At 31.7% G+C, this 22457-nt stretch overlaps 1 protein-coding gene across 1 annotated transcript; it reads left to right on the top strand.

Moving 5' to 3' along the window:
• Positions 1-1129: 1129 nt before the first annotated feature.
• Positions 1130-22439, top strand: LOC111059246 (synaptic vesicle glycoprotein 2B). The gene is made up of 10 exons (XM_039435149.1): positions 1130-1406; positions 6075-6146; positions 8253-8414; positions 9822-9984; positions 13022-13143; positions 14549-14787; positions 16894-17072; positions 18437-18616; positions 19650-19777; positions 21202-22439. The coding sequence occupies exons 1-10, from the start codon at positions 1328-1330 to the stop codon at positions 21294-21296; spliced, it is 1419 nt and encodes a 472-aa protein (XP_039291083.1). The 5' UTR covers positions 1130-1327; the 3' UTR covers positions 21297-22439.
• The last annotated feature ends 18 nt before the right edge of the window (positions 22440-22457 follow it).

Raw genomic sequence — 22457 nt, 5'->3', positions numbered from 1 at the left:
CTCATCTTTGGAGAACTCATAAAAAAAATTATAATATTATAAAGAAAATAATTGGCTTATATAATTAATACGGTATAGGAAATGACCCCATCATAACGTCTGAACTAATGAGCTAATTGACTTGAAATTTTGCATTGAGATTCTTAATTTACCGATGATTTTTATAGGCATATTTTCAATTCTTCAAGATTTTAGTAGCCTACGTCAAGTTTTCAGTTTTTCAAGTTTTCAATTCGTCAAGCTTCCAGTTTCTGATACTTTGCTTGATTATTCATATATAACTCTAGAATATTTTAAAGAAAATAATTGATTAATTTATGAACGGGATAGGATAATACAAGAATGATGTTTCATCATGTTTGAACTATTGAACTGATTAACTTGAAATTTCATTATCAACAATACTTTTAACATGAGGATGATTAAAGAACTATTTCCATTCTTATTCATCAGTTTAATGTAATTAGAACAGATTTATTCAATTTTTGATTCAAAATTTGCGCAACAAAAAAGCCCGACCAAAAGAACTTTCTCCAAGTGATTCAGTGGCTTAATTGGTGGCACATCCGATTCTTAAATGAAAGATTGGAAGTTTGAGACCAATATGAAACTAATTTTTCTTTGCTGAGGATTTTCAACTCAGATGAAGATTATCCACAGAATTTTGACAAAATAATAAATAATTATTGTATTTTTCATGTTTCCTGGACATGAGGAGATTGTATTTTATAACACAAAATTTTCCCGATGCAAAGCACGGGATATTGCTAGTCTATAATAAAGGAAAGAATTTGCTTAAACACATGCGTGATAAGAAATTCACGAATGACGCTTCATCACGTCTGGAATACTGAGCTGATTAACTTGAATTGTTGCATAATAGATCCTCAATTTACCGAGGATGGTTTTATAGGCCTATTTTGAATTTTTCAAGATTTCAGTAGGTCAAGTTTTCAGTTGCCAAGTTTTTAATTAGACCCTTGCGGAGCACGGGTTATCTGCTAGTCCTACATTAAACCAATACACTCTTACGGTCTTATGTATCAAATTCACTGCCCCAGATGTACAGTACGTGACAGAGTCGACTATCTGTAAGAAACTAAGTACAAATTTGATATTGAAAGGAATGCACATTCGATAGTTCACCGCATTCACGCATTCCACATCCAACTTTATTTTCTTCAAGTTGTAGATAAAGTGAGCGGAAATTTAGTGGAAGACGCGAAAAGTTAGTGGAAATTTAGGGTGAGGACGTATAGTCCTCTTTAATTTTCCACTTTTCTAAAAGATTTCCTTTTGATTTTTTCCTAAAAGAAAATTCGAGAAAATGTCTTCACTAAACGAGGATTATCAAAACTCAGGGAGTAATCAGAATCTATGGACTGTAACGTTGACCAAAACTAACAGTAAGTAAAAAATTATGAATAAATTTATAAGATACCGGTATTAAGTACATAATTCTATTATAATTTGTATTCAATATTTATTGTTTTCTCTACAATATTCTGTCTTTTTTGAGGCCATACTTTCTCTATTTTTCAAAAATTGTTCTGCATGACGACTCCCTATTATAATTCGTGAAACAATTCAAAAATTACTGATAGATAACTTAATTTAATATTTTCATTCACTTTACAAATATTCTAATGGTTGTATTCTACAGTACCGTATTTTTTTGCAAATAGTTGTAGCTATTTGTTTTTTTAATTGAACATACATAAAATATTTGAATTGTATGCCTTCCCAGAGAAAACAATAGTGATTGAGAAATTGTAAATTCTAATAATTCACACCTCTTTAGGATAATCGCAAATTTCTTCTAAAGCTGGGTTTACACCTTAGTTATTAACAAAATGTTAATAACATAACTTATTATACACATATGATGAACATAGTATGTGTTTGTCAAGTTCCGTTCAATCTAATAGAATCTATAAGGATTAAGTTATTAACATTTTGTTAATAACTTTGGTGTAAACCCAGCTTTAAACTACTTGTGCATGATGTGAGGAATAATGATGATGATAATAATAATAATAATTTCAAGTTCCTATTCAAATGTCTTATAGAAATAAAAGCATCAATGCATTTATGATGTAATATATAATGTGATAGGAATATTCCGAAATCCTCATATATGATAATATTGTATTTGGGTAAGGGTAAATTCAATTCTAGGAACTTATAGAAGAGCAGACGACAAATAATAGCCTGAATAGATTGTTATTGTAAGTTTCATGTGTTGGTATCAATCAATTTAAGGCAAATATGGTCAAATTATTTTTGTATTTGTAGTTGAATAATTATTGAGAAATAAGCTGGATATACAGTATTTTTTCTACATTTTAGTTTTTTTTAAAGATTCATTATAGTCATCAGTAATCTTGGGATTTTCATTCTAATTTTCAAAATGACTCAGTTATTTTTCAACATTTTATTTTGAATGATTCGAGTATGCAGACTATAAACCCAATTAATGAGTCATTAGTCCTATTTGAGAAGTAATTTTAAGTCTAGAAGACCACCATAAATGAGTCAACAGAGCTATTCACCTAATGAATCATTAGCCCAATCAAATAATATATTGAATCAGGTTTTATGCGAACAATCACTTCCACAGTCCTTATTTAATTAGCTTTAATATGATTATATACAATATACATTTCTTATCTTTTGCCCAAAATCAGAAACTCCCACCGCAACCTAGAACTTTCTTATCCTTATAAAAATGGGAATCATTGAAGTAGTTATTATAATCATTGTTCAAATATTGGTCCTAAAGAACTAACAATCACAATGTTTAATAATTTCTGTTTATTGCTTCTATTGATTATTATTTTAAATATTAAATACACTCCACGTGATTCAATTTCATAACGTAACTTACTCATATACAATCAAAACCGAACAAATAATGTTTTATTTATTTTGTACCTAGGAATAATTATCTCTTCAAATCAAGTTCAAATATAACTAATTTTACTAACAAAAAATTCAAAATATTGGCAACTGCACGGTGTTATCTGATGTTTAACGCAGCTTGATCATGTTTAAAGAGTGGTCATCATTCTGTGTAGAATTTAAAAAAAGAATATGATTATCGGAAAACGCATGAGAATTTTTGCAACTTTATTCAGTATGGTTGGATTGATAATTGATTATTGTAGCCTACATTAAAATGGAACAAATTTTACATAAAATACGATAAATATGCTGCTATTCATCAGATATGTAAATATTATTGCAAATTATTTCATAAAGCAAAACTTCTATGAAAGCTTAATTTATAAATGCCATGCAAATCTAGTAAAATATAAAGATCCTGTCATTCTCGTATTCAATCTAATTTACAACTCAATATTTATCTCTGTATTTAGTAGATTCATCATTCTACCTATCTACTAGTTGTAATAAAGTCATTTATTGAAATCGGAAAATCAATTTCATAGTATTATGAAAGTTTAAGTTCATTTTATGAATAAATGAATTGTACTAGATTCACGATCGCAATAAAATTATATAAGTCCCTGAAGCTGCCATTTTTAGTGATAGTGATAATTCTTAATGAATTATGAATACTATAGTAATAATGCTTTACTGTATTATATTTTGATATTAATGAAAAGCTCTATAATATTAGCATTTAGTTTTCGGGAGTTCTGCTACTGATCTACCTGTAATTTCAAATATTCAACTAAAATACCTAGGTACCTACATTCAACTGTAAACTACTAGACACAGATCTTATTTAATTATAATTTACCCAAATAAATAGTTCTATAATATATAAAGGGTCTGAAATATCCAGTCCAAATATTATTTTTTCTAATGTTGCGCCACTCTTAAAATACGCCAAAAACTATCCTCATGCTGCTTTCAAATTTAATAAACCACTAGATTAATCAATATCTAAGTGTGAAACTATATGTATATATGTATTAATTTGACAATATTCAATATATAAATATAATTAATGCAAATTATTAAATGCATGCAGGCTGGGCCTTAAACCTTCTGGTTTTTGAATTTATTAATTTACAAATTATCACGATGGTTGAGAGAGGAAAAAACCGCATTATATTCATCCATAGCGACCTTTAAAAATTTCTTACTTCAAATGCTTCAAATTAAACTGCAGTCATAAATAAATTATTAAAAAAGTGATCATTGAACAGTTCGTGATGTGAAGTGAAATTGAAGAGTTTCATAAACATTTCGATATTGTTTTGGAAACGCGAATTCCAGTGTCAATCTTTCCATCACACAAAATGTATCAGACATAGTGGAGTATGGATTAATGACCTTGCCAAAAGATAACAATCGGCTGGTGACAATGGATGGCAGCAGTAGTCTACCTCTACCTCTGGAAACCCCCCCCCCTCCTCACAACCGGCGTCTATGCAAGAAAGGTAAACTCATCTTCAGACTAATGAACTGGTAAACAAGTTATACCTTCACCAAATGCCGTGAACTTGCACCTCCTTCTGATGATCTGAATATTATATCATTGCTCGTGGAAGCCTTTTATACATCTTGCTACCTCTTATACTTTTTCCAAGAAAATGACCAAGCATATAAATTCATGAGTTTTATTTGGACAATTTATTTTATGAAATTGGGATGAAAAGAAGTTTTAGACTGTAGCCTGTTTTTTTGTCCTTAAGTTGATTGTAAATGATAAATAAATAAATATTAGTATTTTTCATTCAGAAGAGTGAGTGATTAGTGTTTTTGATTCATTCATTCAAATTCTTGCCTTCAATTAAATTAATTTAAAATTAATTTTGTGGTTCAAATAAATCTTCCACAGAGTTTATTCTTGAGGATTTGATTGATTCATTCCGACTTGAGAACGTATCTGTTTATCGCTGTACTCAACGTGAAGTTCTCAAAGGCCCGGTTGCACAAGAGCCAGTTGAATTTTAATCATGATTAACTCCACGAGAACCAATCAGATAAGGATTTTTCGGAAAGAAGGCTTCTCTGATTGGTTCATGTGGAATCAATCATTGAATCACACCTGGTTTTTGTTGTTTCTGATTTTTGTTTTCCGATATTATGCTCCTTATTTTTTCAATTCACATAAAAATTGTATAAAAACGTTATAACTCATATTGAAATTGTGAAACCTTTTAATTTGTCATTGTAATATTTGAATTTACGAAAATGAATATTTTCCTCATGAGTAAATTCAACTGATTGGCAAAGGCATAGATTTGAGGAACGAGGATAGATGAATAAAAATTACTCAAGGGATTGCTGTTTAATGATAAGGATTGCTTTTTGTTGATAAGATCAATGAACATACAGATAATGGAATACCCTCCTTTAGTAAGAGTTAATCCTCTCTATCATTCAATTTTTAGATATTTTGAATCTTCAACAACATACTAGAGGAGTCACAAAAGTTAATAATTGTGAGAGAAAATTTCTAACCGTCTGACAGTTGTCATCAATTAATTTTTGTCGAAAAGCCAATAAATTTTTAATTACATGTTCGGTCACGCCAACATAAAGAGGAATGATGCAGTTCAAATAAAAGGTGGATGTGACGAGTTAGAAAAAGATAGAAAGACACTACAAGAAAAGGGATTCAGAAACTTACTAGCCGGCGTACATGCAGGAGGAAGTGAGAGAGAAAAATTGAAGCTATCATCGGCTATTAAATTTAATTCTCTCAAATAGCCCATTTTTCAGTGGGCTCAGGTCATGGTTCCTTGAATGACGGGTTTATTAACTGATCATTTTTTTGCTGCAAAAGTGCTAAAATCTTCTGTTAGCTGTTTCGCCTAGAATATCTATCTATAGGGTACTTACGTTACATATACTATTTTGATAAAGAAACAATAGGAGTTTTTATTTTTTCGATACATAAAATTTTGATCTTGTTTCATAGAGCAACAGAAATAAATGTAGTAAAAGACATGTGGATTGGTATGAGCTAAAACCATATAATTCACTTGGTTGATTTAACGAGTTTATTTACTTCAAAGTTCGTTATAATAATTTGAATAAAAAATGAATTATGATACATTTTTATTATGTTAGTAGAATTATTTGTTTCTTTTTTACAGTAACAGAGAAGAGTGAAATCAGTAAAGAGGAAAAGCATGATGTCAACTATGAAGAAGCATTGTCTTTGACAGGTAATTAAATCCTACTGAAACCTATGTTTTTTTATAAATAATATAATACTTCATATTCTCACGTTTTACATTTCATGCATATTTTTTATAAGTTTGTTGAATAGATGACGTATTATGCAACGAATAAATTTTCACTCAAGTTTGGCTCAAAATCATTTTTTTAGTAGTATATTGAGCTGCCTACACCGTACCTATATGAACTGGATTCAGTGCAATTGAAAACATTTTTCAACAGTTTATTGATTATTTTCTGCTTGTCCTATTTTAATTATTTTAGAAAAAAAGTATTTTATCTAGTAAATTTTTGAAGATGTGAACAAAATGATTAATAATACGTATTCAATGATTGATTAAGCAATTTTGTCCTAGCAAAAGCATACAATGATTACATGATTAGTGTTGATCTGAAGCAGCTTCTTATCAGAATTAGTTGATGTTGAACCAATTAAATGCCCTTTATTACGCATTAAAAAGTTGAAAACCATTTCGATTTTCCACTAATACCCATAAAGCAAGATGACTAATATTGTGAATTATGCATTATGAATACCGGTAGACATATATTTGAGCTTGCACTGTTTGCTTTGTTGTGTGTAACATACATATATTTGTGATGACAACGAAAATTTGAGGTCATCAGTCTCAATTTTACTATTATTGTTGACTAGCATAAGGTAACCCGTGCTCCGCAAGGGTCCAATTAAAAACTTGACTAACCGCAAACTTGACCTACTGAAATCTTTTGAAGAGTTTAAAATAGCCCTATAACCATCTTCGATAAATTAAGAATCTATATGCAAAATTTCAAGTTAATCAGTTCAGACGTGATGATGCGTCATTCGTGAATATCCTATCCTGTACATGTATAAGCCAGTTCTTTCCATTATTATATTATTCATTATATTCACAAATTTTCAAGTAAATGCTCCTTTTTCTGTAACCAATAATATTTCTATTTTTTCCGGATCCAATGAATGAGATAACTACGAATTGAATAATAAGAATCGATTCGTTTTACTAATCATTTATTTTATAATAATTATTTTACATAATACAGAGTGATTATAAAATGACTTTACAACTTTGAAATCACATAAATATTTATTGAAACTACTCACAGAATTGAGAAAGGTGTCATTTTGTTACAAAACACTTCAAGTTTAAGGTGTGGGTATTATTTTGGTAGGATGTGACTGCCGTTGGTCATGCGACATACATCCCACTGATAATCGATTTGTTGCGACACTCGAGCCAGCATAACTTGTGCAACCGCAGCGATAATCCCATTTCGGAGGTCATTGAGATTGTCTGGTATACCAGACGGTGAAGAGACGGTATAGAGGTGGAACATAAACCTTATCCTTAATGAAACCCCACAGGAAGAAATCCATCGGTATTAAATCTGGTGAACGAGGTGGCCATACAATTGGCCCTGCACAGCCAATCCAGCGACGTGGAAATCAATTGTCTAGAGAATCCCGAACTTCTCCGTGGAAATGAGGTGGTACACCGTCGTGCTGAAAGTAAAAAAGCACTTGTTCAGCATGACGGTGCACCACCTATCATTTCTATGGAGGAGTTCGGGATTTTCTAGATAATTGCTTTCAACTTCGCTGGATTGGCTGTGCAGGGCCAATTGTATGGCTACCTCGTTCACCAGATTTAACACCGATTGATTTGTTCCTGTGGGGTTTCATTAAGGATAAGGTTTATGTTCCGCCTCTTTACCGTCTGGTATACCAGACAATCTCAATGACCTCCGAAATGGGATCATCGTTGCGGTTGCACAAGTTATTCTGGCACGAGTGTCGCAAGAAATCGATTGTCGGTGGGATGTATGCCACATTACCAACGGCTGTCACATCCAACCAAAATAACTCCCACACCTTAAACTTGAAGTGTTTTGTAACAAAATGACACCTTTCTCAATTCTGTGAGTAATTTCAATAAATAATTATGTGATTTCAAAGTTGTAAAGTCCTTTTATAATCACTCTGTATTTACTAATCAGATTTGATTACCTGAGTTTGTAAAATATATTAATAACATGTAATATTCAATTAATACATGTTTGTATTAATAAAAAAACGTTAATATTTTTTTCAGGAACGGGGAAATTCCACACATTACTTGCTCTTGTTAGTGGATTGACATTTTTGGCGGCAGGATTGGAAACCAACCTGAATGCCTACATCCTGCCATCGGCTCAATGTGACCTCTCCCTCACATCCGAGCAGATGGGACTACTCAATGCTGTTTTCCTTGCTGGTAAGAAAAAACCTCAAAATTGAACACCAAATACAATAAGATAGATTTTGTATGTTTCAATACTTCCATCAAAATTCGGAAAGGGAACCGTTTTGGCCTAGGCCTATTGGTCCTTTTCTGGCCATGTATTTGATTTGTGTATTATGAAATGTAAATGTAAATAAATAATTGTGAATATGACTGGGCTATACGAGTTGATAATACATTCGATTATTGACGAACAATACAAGATGGAAGAAAACTGAAACTGGAAGAGAATAAAATAGTAAAACTGCAATAAGAGCACCTATTTTCTCCAAGAAAGTTTGTTCCCCAAATCTCTCCCAGCACTTCATAATGCTTTTTGGGAAATAAAACAAGAATTCTGAATATAAATTACGGATAAAAAGGGCTACTTTCAGTAATAGAAATGAAATGAAAAAAATATTTTTATTGACGCTGATGAAGCTCCTCTTCAGGAGTGAAATGCATTCCTCAATACTCCAAGAAAAGTAAGTGTTTTTTCAAATATTTACAAGTACCATAACACAGTGCCTGAACTACAACAAAGTTATGATTTTTATTTTGAATTAGTTTGAGCAAGTTTCAAATAGTTTGAATTTTTAACAAGTGGCCCGATTCTCTGCCACTCCATAATGCTTTTATTTTGGGAAATGAAACAAAAATTCTGAATATAAATTATGGATAAAAAAAGGATACCGTACTTTCAGTAATAAAAATGAGATTTTCATTTTTAATTTGCACCTGGAGATGAAACAAGTCCCGGATTATTTCAATAACTTTTTAATGTGTTGCATATATATTCTTTTTCACTAATTATTTGAAACTTGAATTTCAAAACACTGTCTTATGAAGTGAAAAATGCACTTACTATTAGCAGTGATAATAGGTCGTTTCGACCTGGTGTAGATCATCATCACACTGATGATGCGTTTTTCACTTCATAAGTGTTTTAAAATTCAGTTTTCTATATTATTATTATAGCAGTGACGATCGTTTCGACCTGGGGTAGGTCATCATCAAACTTATGGTGCATTTTTCACTTCATACGTGTTTCAAAATTATTTTTTTATAATTTAAAAAAGGTTTATTGTTTTTTTCAAACAAGTAAAATATGTTTCCTAGAAGAAGGTCCATTTTATTTTCATTGTTTTTTTTTATGAAATCAATGCGGATCATATTAATTTTTGCTATGAAGAAATAAGAAACCAAAGTTCTCCATACGATAACTTGGAAATGCTCTGTACACAATTTTATGTAGGGAAGTGTTGCTTCAATTGTTATGAAGGGAAGTAAGGTAGCCTTGATTTTCTCCACTTATTTGATGAAATAAGCAGCACTTCATCAGATTATAAATTCTTTATTGAATTTGGGAATGAGGTTGAAAATTTGGTTTTGGTGTTTCAGGTGCCCTGACGAGCAGTTTTCTGTGGGGAGCTTTGGCTGATATGATTGGCAGACGAAAGGTGTTGGTAAGCGGAATGCTGATCGATGGTCTTCTAACTCTCTTCTCCAGTTTGTCTCAGCGATTCTATGTTCTCCTCATATTCAGATATTTCAACGGTTTCATGTAAGTTCATGTGCCTTTTCATTATTCAAGTCTTTTGAAGAAAAAACTTTATGAAATTATACATCACTATGCTTCATTTGTTGAATTGAGAAAATTATAAAGATAAAAAAAACTTTATGAAACACATCATTGTGCCTCATTTGTTGAATTGAAAAAATATGATAATTTATTTGAGTGAGATCAAATTTAATTGTATAATTTAATTTTTTGTCTATTTTCATCGATTAACATTTGAATCCAATGATTTTCATGTGTGTATATTTTTTAGTACATCCATATATCCAGATAAATGGTTTTAATGTCACACTCACAAAGAGATGTATTGGAAAAAATTGCATCAAACGTATCATGACGAAATTTATTTCATGTGACTCATATCACTACCTCCGTAAACAAAGCCGTAGTGCATTTGTGTAACGTCAGCACATGTTAATTTGATATTAGTGAATGGAAAATCTTGGAGTGATAAAAATCTTCGTCAATAAAGGTGTGAATAACCAATGAATGGGCGTGTAAAATAGTGTGTAGATTATAGTAATGGGTGTAATTATATGAAATAATACTTTCTTTATAGGCCAATCATTTCGATATACAGTATTAAAAAATATAAATTAGAAGCTCGTTCATGGATAAAACTATTAAGATATATTTCTTCTTTTGTCTTCATCCTACTTGAACTGTTGATATAAATATCTTGTAATTTTAATAATTAATATCAATCTTGCACTTTTACAACAGTACTCACGGTTTACTTGTTTGACGGACGCGTTTCATGGCACTGAGCCACATCCTCAGCGTACAAGGAGTAGCTAGGTACACCTAGCTAGGAGTACCTAGAAAAGGTACTAGGAAACGCGTCCGTCAAACAAGTAAACCGTAAGTACTGTTGTAAAAGTGCAAGATTAATATTAATTATTTTAATTACAAGATATTTATATCAACAGTTCAAGTAGGATGAAGACACAAGAAGAAATATATCATAATAGTTACATCCATTAACGAGCTTCTAATTTATATTTTTTAATGCTATATATCGAAATGATTGGTCTACAAATAAAGTATTATTTCATATAATTACATCCATTACTATAATCTACAAGATATTAAGATATATGTAAACTCCTATTCATCCGAAAACATTGAGCTTTGGTTGGACCTTGTCTTACTTTTTCAGTACATACTAATATAGTACGAATTAATCACTTAACATATTCCTAACAAGCTAACATAAATAAATAAAAACTAAAACATTTGAGCAAACAAGTCCAACAGATGAATGAACATAGATGTTGATATTATCGGATCATTTGCTAAGTTTATTGAGTGAATAATATGCTACACACTATAAAATATGTCACTTGTAGAGGAAATACAGATGGATATCTAAATGAATGAACGCCTCTACTATTAGGTGGTATGCAAACAGAGATACGGTAGATAGGTAGTTTTTCATAGTGTTCGCAGGTGTTATTTTTGCCTCTTTGTTCGCATTCACTCACAGACATATAGACACTATAGTGAAATTCACTTGAAACTGTCACCATTCTTGAATGGTTAGCATTCTGATGTACTTCACAAGGAATGCTGACAGTTTGTAGTGAACCTCGCTATAGTAGAATTGGTTGTAATCAAGAACAAATCGCTTCTAAATTATGTCTAACAGCAGATGAATTTCTGCTCTTATATTGTTGGAGTGGAAAATGTTATATATTACCCCGAAAACTTCTGCTACTGCAAATATTGACAACAGGTTTAACAGCTACATGAAAATTCGATGAGAGCTACTGTCCAAAAATTATTTGCCAGGATAATTATAAAATTATTATAAACTATAATATTAAAAATGTTATATTCATATTTTAAAGTTAAATCTAGCAGTGGAATTATCACCAGTATACATGATATTGCGAATGTGAACTGTGAAATCTGGAAAGGTTGTTGGTGAATTACCGTGATTTTTTTATAAATTTGACTCGATCCTTACTAGTAGTTCTGTGAACAGTAAACCTCGCGCATTCATAAACCGCAGCCTCCTCTTATACTGTCCATCAGAGTAAATCCTGCCTGTATGTCGTGTCGGCGAGATATCGCTGTGAAACGACTAATGGCTGTTGGGGTTGGTGTATCAAAAATGCTAACATCAAAAGCTTATCTCCTTCAAGGCATACTGGCAACTGGACAGCCCGAGTTCAAAGCAGATAAAGTTCGAGTGACAATACTATGTTATTTTAGTTATTAATTGCATGCGTTATTGCACGCAATCAATAGTTCATTTAATAGTGCATAAAAATTGCATTCAATGAGGCATGAAATTAATAGTCTACACAGCTGCTGATTTTTTAACAAGTTACATTGAGATATTGAATTGCATGCGTCATGGCATGCATTTTATAATCCACTCGACAGCTGATTTATGATGAATAATTCTATAGTTGATTTTTACTCTGATATTGGCGTATGAAGGAGGCTCCTTTTTCCTTTTATATTATCCTTGAAATGCAAAATTTCCAAAAACCTTGTATATACGTCGACGCGCAATTCAAAAAGGAACAAACGTGTCAAATTTCATGAAAATCTATTACCGCGTATCGCCGTAAATGCGCAGCATATAAACATTTAAAGAAATGCCAAACCTTCGACTTGAATCTTAGACCTCACTTCGCTCGGTCAATACTTGAGTTCACCTGAAGATTATTGAAAGATGTTGTGGAAAATAGATCATAGATGAAAAATAAGTTATGTAATTTATTTAAAAATTACAATGATTGATTTTAAGTTGATTTAACAACATATTAAAATGACAATTAGAGAGTGAAATATTTATTTATGTAGTTATCTATTTATTTATTCATCATATTGAATAAAAATACTTGACACAAGGAAAGGCACAATAGACTTATGCCCAAGACTGTCTCATCTCCGTACTATATACTGTCCGAATCAAAATGTAGGTTATGTCAATTTCACTTAAAAAATAACAATTCACACTCTTCAAAGAAAAATATTTTATTTAACTAATCATATTTTACTTTTACAGAGTGGGAGGACCAAGTGCTCTGATTCTGGCTTATATGGGAGAGTTTTTTCCAGAAAGACTGAGAGCCAAAATGATTTGCTATGTAGGCGTTTCATGGACTCTTTCTTGGGCAATCATGCCAGGTGAGTAATAAATGAAACGGTCATAGTTAACTTGCAAACATCAAGGCTGAATCATCGCTCAAACTTGATTGTTTTCAATTATTCATTCATTCGTGTTGATGTGCATCACAATATTTATTTAATTTCAATGGATAAAAAACAACAAAATTCTAATTCTATTTTATTCATTCTTGTTACTGTGTTTGTTTTTGATATTATTCATTCAATTTCAATTGATAGAAAAATAATAAATTTTATTTTTGTCCGCTTTGGCCTCATTAGTTACTTTTAGTCAATCAATGGCGTCTTCCATATGAATGTTGAGGCTTCCTGACCATTTTATCAGCTTATTCTCTTTATCCTCTCTTTTTGGGGTTATTTCCGTATTCTGTTCCAATCTCATTCAAAACTTTAGATAAAACTTTATTCAAACAGAGATACAAAATTTTTAGAGATTGATCAATGAAGATAACTGAATTCAATATTTTAAAACTTTACACTATATTTTTTTCTTCTATAAGTTATACCCTTCTTTTACGTATATATCAACTTTCAAACTGATCTATAATTTTTCTTTATATAGTAGCCTATACTAATAAATATTAGGCTGCTATGTTATTATTATTAAACGAAAATCTTAATTAAATATGTTATGTTATTTTATATTTTTATGTTGCTCTATTGATTGCTATTTATATTTCGTGGACGACTCAGAAATTCCTATTACTTGAGAACTTGACTCATTCAATAATTTACAATAATAAATACCGTAGGCTACATGATTGTGAATAGAACATATGGATATGAATTCAATATGTGAAAATTTACAAAATATCTGTTTTATTCATTAATATAGTAAAAATTGATAAATGAATAAATACAAGGAAAAGATCCGAAATATTTCTGTTTCCATCAATGTGAATCTTCTTATTCAATCTACTATCTCCCTGTAGACAAACATGGATAGAGATACTTTCTGTAACCCGCTAACTATCTATCTATATTTTCTTTCATTTCTATATGTCTATCTTTCTGTTTACCCACTACATGAATAGATATACCTTTTGTTGACTCACTATCTTTTCATCTATCTTTTGTACATTTTTATTTCTCTGTTGACCCAAACATGGATAGAGAGATATACAATAGAATAGAATAGAATCGTGGGGCCTTTATTTTTGACCTAGGAGGGCGAAGTTAGGGCGCAGTCGGCCCTCTCTTAAACTTAACCCTCATACTGTCATATATGACATTAAACAATCTAATTTTTTCTTGATTATAATTTTTAATATTGTTTGTAAAGTTGAAAATTTTGGTGGTAGAATTAATTATTAGATGAAATTATTCATTCCATACTTATTATTATTTATTGAATATAATTTATAATTCATTTCAAGTGCTGACATAATTTTATGTGTGGATGCAGCTATAGCCTGGATTGTGATCCCGATGCAATGGTCCTACTCGATTAACAGTTTCATCTTCAACTCGTGGCGATTTCTGATCGCGATTGTGGCGCTACCTAGCCTCCTCAGTGCTCTCCTGCTCTCCTTATTGCCGGAAAGCCCCCGGTTCCTGCTCACACAGGGCAGACAACAGGAGGCGCGTGATACACTCGCTTCCATCTACGCTTACAACACTGGCACGTCTACTGACCAATATGTGGTGAGTAGGCTATTGGAAATTTGCAACTAAATTAGGAAATTGAAGAAGTTTTGGGCAATAGCCTGTTTTTTCTTTTCCGATCGTTGTATTGTTTTTACTAACCTAATAAATGAATAAATAAATAAATAGAAAGTGAGATGGAAGATTTTATTAGAGACTAGCAGGTAACCCGTGGTCCGCAAGGTTGTAATTAAAAACCTGACCTACTGAAATCTTGAAGAATTTAAAATATATAGATAGAAGAAGGATGAGAAGATAGACAATAACACCGTTGAATACACCATTTTATCTATGATCACTCTCAAGCAAAATTAGCAGAGAATAGCAAACTGGAAGCATGACGAATTGAAAACTCGACAAACTGAAAATATAACCTACTGAGATTTTGTAGAATTAAAAATATATAGATATTGATAATATCTATATAGATATATAGATAGAAGAAGGATAAGTAGATAGAAAATGAAACCATTAAATACACCATTTTATCTATGATCACTCTCAAGCAAAGTTAGCAGAGTATAACAAACTGAAAGCATGACGAATTGAAAACTCGACAAACTGAAAATATAACCTACTGAGATTTTGTAGAATTAAAAATATATAGATATTGATAATATCTATATAGATATATAGATATTATAAGATATGGATATATAGATAATCACCACATATTGATTATTGACTTTTATTGACCTTGAGTATCGAATCGGAGATTCGATTTTTAGGGACAAAATTGTAATATCACAATATATGGAGGATATATAGATAGAAGAAGGATAAGTAGATAGAAAATGAAACCATTAAATACACCATTGTATCTATAATCACTCTCAAGCAAAGTTAGCAAAGTATAGCAAACACACTGGAAGCATGACGAATTGAAAACTCGACAAAAAGAAAACTTCACGTAATGAAATCTTATAGGATTGTAAATAGGCCTATAACCATCCTCAGTAATTAAGAATCTATAATGCAAAATTTCAAGTTAATCAGTCCAGTAGTTTTGACGTGATGATGCGTCATTCGTGAAGGAAATTCACTCTCAAGCAACGCTATCAAAGTATAACAAACTGGAAGCATAGCGAATTGAAAACTCGACAAACTGAAAATTTTACGTGATGAAATTTGAATGATTGTAAATAGGCCTATAAAACGATCCTTGGTGAATTAAGAATCTATATGCAGGATTTCAAGCTAATCATATGATGCGTCATTCGTGAATTTCCTATCCCGTACATGAGGAGGCGGCGTTCCAAAAAATCTTGTCACCAAAAGCTGATTTCTCACAAATGACAAAAAACTGTTGTAACAATATTAACCAGTGTAGAGAATTGAATTTTTTACATGATTAGTCAGGCATCAACTTTTTTTTCCTAAAATATTTAGTTTTGGATAATAAAGCTTAAAATGTCTTTGATTGACACATGTGGACAAAACTTCTTTTGAACGACCTTCTTTACACTTTCAGTATGTGACTGGATTGTCTCCTGAATGTCGGTTTAATCAGTGATTTGAAAACAGCCAGGATGAATATTATTATTCAATCCAAGGCCCAAATTCACTAAAAACAATTACTTGGGTTTTTCATCTGTTTTCCAATACTTAATTTTAAAATTATCTGATTTTAAATGGGATGATATAATATCATTTTTGTTGTTCCAGATTCAAACTCAGCTTCAAATTTACTGCTGTAATTCATCACTATCAAAAGTCAAAACTCACTAACATAACCTCAAACATTATGTAAAAGTCAGGCCGGGTGTCTAGATTTGCAAAGCATCATGGGTTGCGGTTTCCATGGTTACTGCTTTGTGATTGGCTGGTTGTGACTAAACCTTGTTTGATCAGAAACTACTTGTGAACGAAACTCTTTTTGTTTGATGTGTCAAGTTCTACTATTAAATAACATTGGACTAGATTTTTTCTGGCCAGTTCTGAGCATGCAGGCTTGTAGCTATCAACATAACCTTTAAAATGATACCAATAACTCGATTTTTGATTTTTGTGACAGGTTCTTTTTTGAACGCTGCCTCCTCACATTTATAAGTCAATTTTTTCCTTTATTATCTCATAAATTATGATTTTGCTCTGTGATTTTGACAGGTCAAATCATTGTGGTGTGAAGAAAGGAAATCGGACAGCTGCTGTCAAAATGAATCGAGCAGCTCAGTATGGCAGGCAATAAGTGACCTGGCTCAACAAGGTCAGGGTTTGTTCTTGATGCCAACACTCAAAACTACGACACTCACTTGCACTCTGTTTTTCACAAACATGTTTGGGTGAGTAACTAAACCACAACATCCAAAAAATACCATAACCATTCTAAGAGACAGTTCAACAGTTAATTGTTCATTTTTATTACAATAAATGATACTTCAATAATAAATTTGATAAATACAACAACTTTGCAGTCTGGAAAATATTTTTCGGAACCTAAAGAAGGCCTAAAAGAGAAATTGAGAGGTTTTAAAAATAGAGGGAAAATGAAAGCTGATTGCATTTATTCATTTTTTTTTCAATTACGTCTTGGAGACTCCAGTTATGGAATATAAAACTAAACAGAAATGCCAATGGATTTGAATCACCAAATAACAATTCATTTGCTCTTGAAGAAGTTTCAAAAGTTATCTGTGAAAATCTAAAAATCCATGATCAGTAGGAATAATGAGATATTTTATTAATTTAACTGCTAATGGATATATTATATAATGCTGAACAAATTTCCCAGTTAAGCAGTAATGTCTATGCAGGCCGCGGATCCAGGACTCTGACCGGGGGTGATTGGAGTGGTCCTCTTAATATTAAGCTAATATTTAGCAGTATTATATTCCTTGGATTGGATTTTTGGATTTGTTCATTCAAATACATGATACTTATTTCTGCAAATGTAGTTTATCAAACACCACTTGGAAAAGTGGTATACAGGTGGATCCACCACCTGGATCCGCGCCTGAATCTAAGGGTAGATGATAGCAATTAATTTGGAATAATTTCGTTCAACTTTATAAATTGAGATTATTGTGTTGATTCACGCTTTACTTGTACTTCACATCCTAATTTTCTACTGATATTGTTAAATTTTCTATTGTTAAATGTTTTGTCATTGACACATATTGATTTGAATTTTTGTTTTTTATTGTGTGTTTTATTAAAAATTGAACAAGATATATAAATACGATTTCAAAAATATAAATATTTTTTATTTGAAATACACAGTTGAAAGTTATCAACTAACGATAGATTTTTTCGTTATTCATTATTTAACAAGAAAGCACTATTTCTCTCCCAAATTCAGATAACATTTTAGAAGTTCGTGAATTGGATTCAATAATTGCCTTTTTGGGACTAATAATTGAATAATTGCGGAGTTAGGACTATATACGTCCTCTCTACCACACAACCCTAAACATATATTAAATACAATTTGATTGTATAGCTGCAATACATGTACAGGATACATGAATACTGTACATAATTATACTTGTACAATAATTCACAATAATTATTATAAGATTTTAAAACAGTAACTAATCCACTGTTATTGTACAAATTTTTTGTACTGAGCAAGTAGATTATTTTCTTTCACTAGGTAGTTATTTCTTAGAGTTTTTGCAATGAATAAATTTAAAATTGGTCAAGTATAAAATATGCGTTGCTATGTTTCAGCGTTCCTCATGTTTGCCTCTGGCTTCTGCGTTCTTGTCATCTACTTCCTTCAGAACTCCACCCAGAATCTGATCGTTTCAGCTTTGTTCCAGTTTTTTATTGGAACTGCGCACCTTGTCATCAATTCACTGATTGTTGATATGTTTCCTCCAAGTATAAGGTAATTTTACGGAAGTTTCTAATTATTGTTCAAATCATATCAAATAATGCCTGAGAGGCAGTGAATTCGTGTCGATTGAATTAAAACTAAGATCTAGTGACTAGCAACTTGATTGCTCCTGTGATATGTTTGATGCATGCTTTAATGTATTTTATGAGTTATTGATGTGATGTTCTGATATACAGAGTGTCTGATAAGTCACTCCCTATTTTTGTACAGCTATAATTTCTTTATTTATGAACCAATTTTGTTAGAACTACATTTGTTATATGGAGTACTCCTTGAGGTTGTGTTTAACTCCAATTTTAATTTGTTTCAGTTTAAAAATGCCCCCTCTCTTGACTGTGGAAGAACGAGCTGAAATAGCAGCTCGTTATGAGGTCTGAGGATCTGTGATGCGAGTACAAATATATTGGAGGGCTGAACGAGGGATCCATGCAACACTGGATGCGTAACTGTTGAAAATTCCAAAATTCCATTCCAAATTACTAACAAATGGGAGTGTCGCAGATAGAAGACCATCAACGTCAAGGACAGCAGAGAATGTTGACAGAGTTCGTGAAATGTTCATGAGGAGCCCTAGGAAATTATTGCATCAAGGATCTCGTGAAAGTGGTCTTTCACGTTACTCTGTTCTGTTGCAACGATTCTTGAAAAAGATCTCAATGTTTTTGCATCCATTGTTGCATGGATATCTCGTTTAGCCCTCCACCACATTTGTACTCGCACCACAGATCCCCAGAACTCATAAAGAGCTGCTATTTCAGCTCGTTCTTCCACAGTCAAGAGAGGGGGCATTTTCAAACTGAAACAAATGAAAATTGGTGTTGAACACAACATCAAGGAGTGCTCTATCTAACAAATGTAGTTCTAACAAAATTGGTTCATAAATAAAGAAATTAAAGCTGTATAAAAATAGGGAGTGACTTATCAGACTGTATATCGCACAAATTTGGAATACGTTTATCACATTACGTTACTATTCCATTTCTGTACTTGATAAATTGGATTGAATAACTGTTTTTGTTTTCAGTGGCATGGGCGTTTGCTTGACCATATTCTCGGGAAGATTGGGAGCAATGGTCAGTAATCTTGTGTTTGGCCATCTACTGGACATTAGTTGCGCTGTGCCAATCCTCTTAGTTGCAGCCGTCAGTTTTGGTAACATACACTTTCTTGTAATATTAACCCTATAGTGAAGGTCACGTTATAATGGCAGAGGAGGAAGATAGGAGAAAAACGTTGCCGATCCTCTGTTTTGTCAATGCCTTCTATAGACGATACATTCTATATGCCTTCTGTAGCTGATATAGGTTTACTGCAGTGGCGTAGCCTCAAAACTTATCCAAGGCTAGCTCTTCTGGCAAATCCAACCCTCCGCACAGTAATTTTAAAATTACCTTTCAAAAGTCAAAAAACTTCATTGTAAATTATTACAGTTGTTATACTTTCAATATCAGCATGGAACTATTAAACTAAATTCAACCTATTTGTGCTTCAAATCGCTCTTGCGAAGCACGGGTTACCTGCTATTGAACAATAAGAAATAAAACAAACTTGTAAAAGCAATAAGCTTGAACAGATCGAACAAAAACTGGCAAAGACAAAATATAACCTCAAACAATAACATTTCAAGCCTGCACTCAACTGTCAACTCTCATCGGCTTTATTCGGCTGTTATCGTCAATATTTGGACGAAGTCATGCTCTCCCATCAGCGAAGCCTTCGCTCCAATTCACCACAATGCAAAAGGAACCTACTCACTCCCCACCCCTCCTCCTTTGAGAATAACATTGTCATTATAGGCCGATAGGCTAGCGCTCGGCTTTGCCTATAAGCTTTGCGTATACGGCCTCATCGCGCCGCATCACACACGCTAAATTTGAGTTAAAACATGAAGCCACTACTGTTCTTATGAAATTTTCTACCTCTTCTGAATAGTATATGGATAATAATAATTATTTTTTAAAACTAGTTGGGCTTCGCAGCTAGCCTAGCTAGCCTTGAAAATACGCCACTGCTTTATTGATGTAATATTAACGGTTCATTCTCGTTTAAAATAATCAATTATGATCACCTTTTTTTGTGTCATTCTGTATAAGCATAATAATGAAGTTTACGACGGCATGATTTACCAATTAACTTCTATATTTATTTCAATATGTAATTTACTTCTTAAACATGTTCTACTGTTATGAGCATATGGCTCAAACCAAATTTATTATAACACTTTAAAGTACAAGATATTACTGAAATTTACTATTAAACTCACCATTGAAGACTTCTTCTTGAGTTGTAATTCGAACGAAATTTTCATGTTTCTCACATTTATTCATGTTGTGATAATCCATACTTTGGGTACAAATTTCTTCAAAATGCATCCGCTACTCACGTGTAAGTGTTGTAGGCTGTAGAAAGATGGAAGTATAAAAATATAGTAATTTTCTAGTTTATTTGTAAAAACTAAATTATTGTCTAATCTAAGTTGATGGCTTTATTTGGTATGTTCACAGTGAGCCTATAGTGATAGGCTAATTATTCAAACTACTTGATTGCAAAAATTGAATGAATTATTCTTTTTTCAGGAGGAGGATTTCTGAGTCTTCTGATCCCCAAATATCCGTATTCAGAAGACCAAGACAAAATTGACCAGTTGAGGAAGTCGGTTGAAGACCGGTAATGGCCCCTCCTATAAGTACAGAAATAATGAATCCTAAAACATTTTGATATCAAGAAACTAAACTTTTTACAATTATTGCAGAAATAATAAATCCTCTAATATTTCGATATCAAGAAACTAAACTTTTTACAATTGCAGAAATAAGTACAGAAATAATAAATATTAAATAAAAATACCAAGAAATTGTCAAAAACCACAGATTTATTGATACTTAGAAAGACCGGTTTCGGTTGTTACACCATTGTCAATCTCTGATAAACTCAAACTCAGAGTTTGAAACCGGTCTTTCTAAGTATCAATAAATCTGTGGTTTTTGACAATTTCTTAGTATTTTTATTTAATATGAATAATTACCACAATATCAACTTCTCAACTACACAAAAAGTGAAATAATAAATCCTCTAATATTTTGATATCAAGATTCAGTTACAAGATTTGATTACAACTGCAGTAACCTTATCGTAAATTGGTTTTGTTGCGGAACAAAATAACCTATAGATGTCCACTAGTTTATAATAATTATTTTCTTGGTTCATCGTCCTATTCTGTAATATTAGTTGTAAGTAGATAAATTTAGTAACAAAATGAATTTTCAGAAAATAATGTGTTAGTACAAGAACGAACTGGAAAGTGATGTTACAATATGTGATAATAATTACCGTAGCTCAGAGAAAACAGATACGTAACAAGAGTACATCAAGTACTTTTGCATTACAGTTCTACTAGGATACGAGTATTTTTTAAAGATTGATCAGTTTAAAAGTGAATGGATGTAGACTGTAAAATGAAATATATTTCGTTAATTTTCGATAAGGGAGAGCCATTTTGTTAGAGGGAAAAGCCTTCCAACATCCAAAGAGATCAAGACCTGGAATATAATAAGTTCAAATTTGTTATTATTAAGTATTTATCATGACAATTATTATACGGATTAAACTGTTTGGTTGATAGGCCAATTGATTGATCGGTTTTATACAACCTATCAAACTTAAGTTCGAACTTATCGAACTAGATCATAACTTTAACTATTGTAAATCGGTTTTTGAGAGCTGATACTTTGTTTTAATAACTTAGCTTTTATTCAATTTGTATAAACTTAGTTGAAAATAAATTTTTGTGTAATAAAAAACAAGTTGATAATCACATTGTATTTTTTTTCAA

Source organism: Nilaparvata lugens, chromosome 8, assembly GCF_014356525.2.
Source record: "Nilaparvata lugens isolate BPH chromosome 8, ASM1435652v1, whole genome shotgun sequence".
Lineage (NCBI taxonomy): Eukaryota > Metazoa > Arthropoda > Insecta > Hemiptera > Delphacidae > Nilaparvata > Nilaparvata lugens.
The sequence above is the reverse complement of the archived record's forward strand: the minus strand, read 5'-3'. Positions and strand labels throughout refer to the sequence as shown.

What these genes read in the sequence shown, in the direction of transcription:
- LOC111059246 (XM_039435149.1), top strand. Translation starts at nt 1,328, where the DNA reads ATGTCTTCACTAAACGAGGATTATCAAAACTCAGGGAGTAATCAGAAT. An exon ending in AACGTTGACCAAAACTAACA is followed by an intron (nt 1,407 to 6,074) that starts GTAAGTAAAAAA and finishes TCTTTTTTACAG; the next exon opens with TAACAGAGAAGAGTGAAATC. An exon ending in TTCTTGGGCAATCATGCCAG is followed by an intron (nt 13,144 to 14,548) that starts GTGAGTAATAAA and finishes GTGTGGATGCAG; the next exon opens with CTATAGCCTGGATTGTGATC.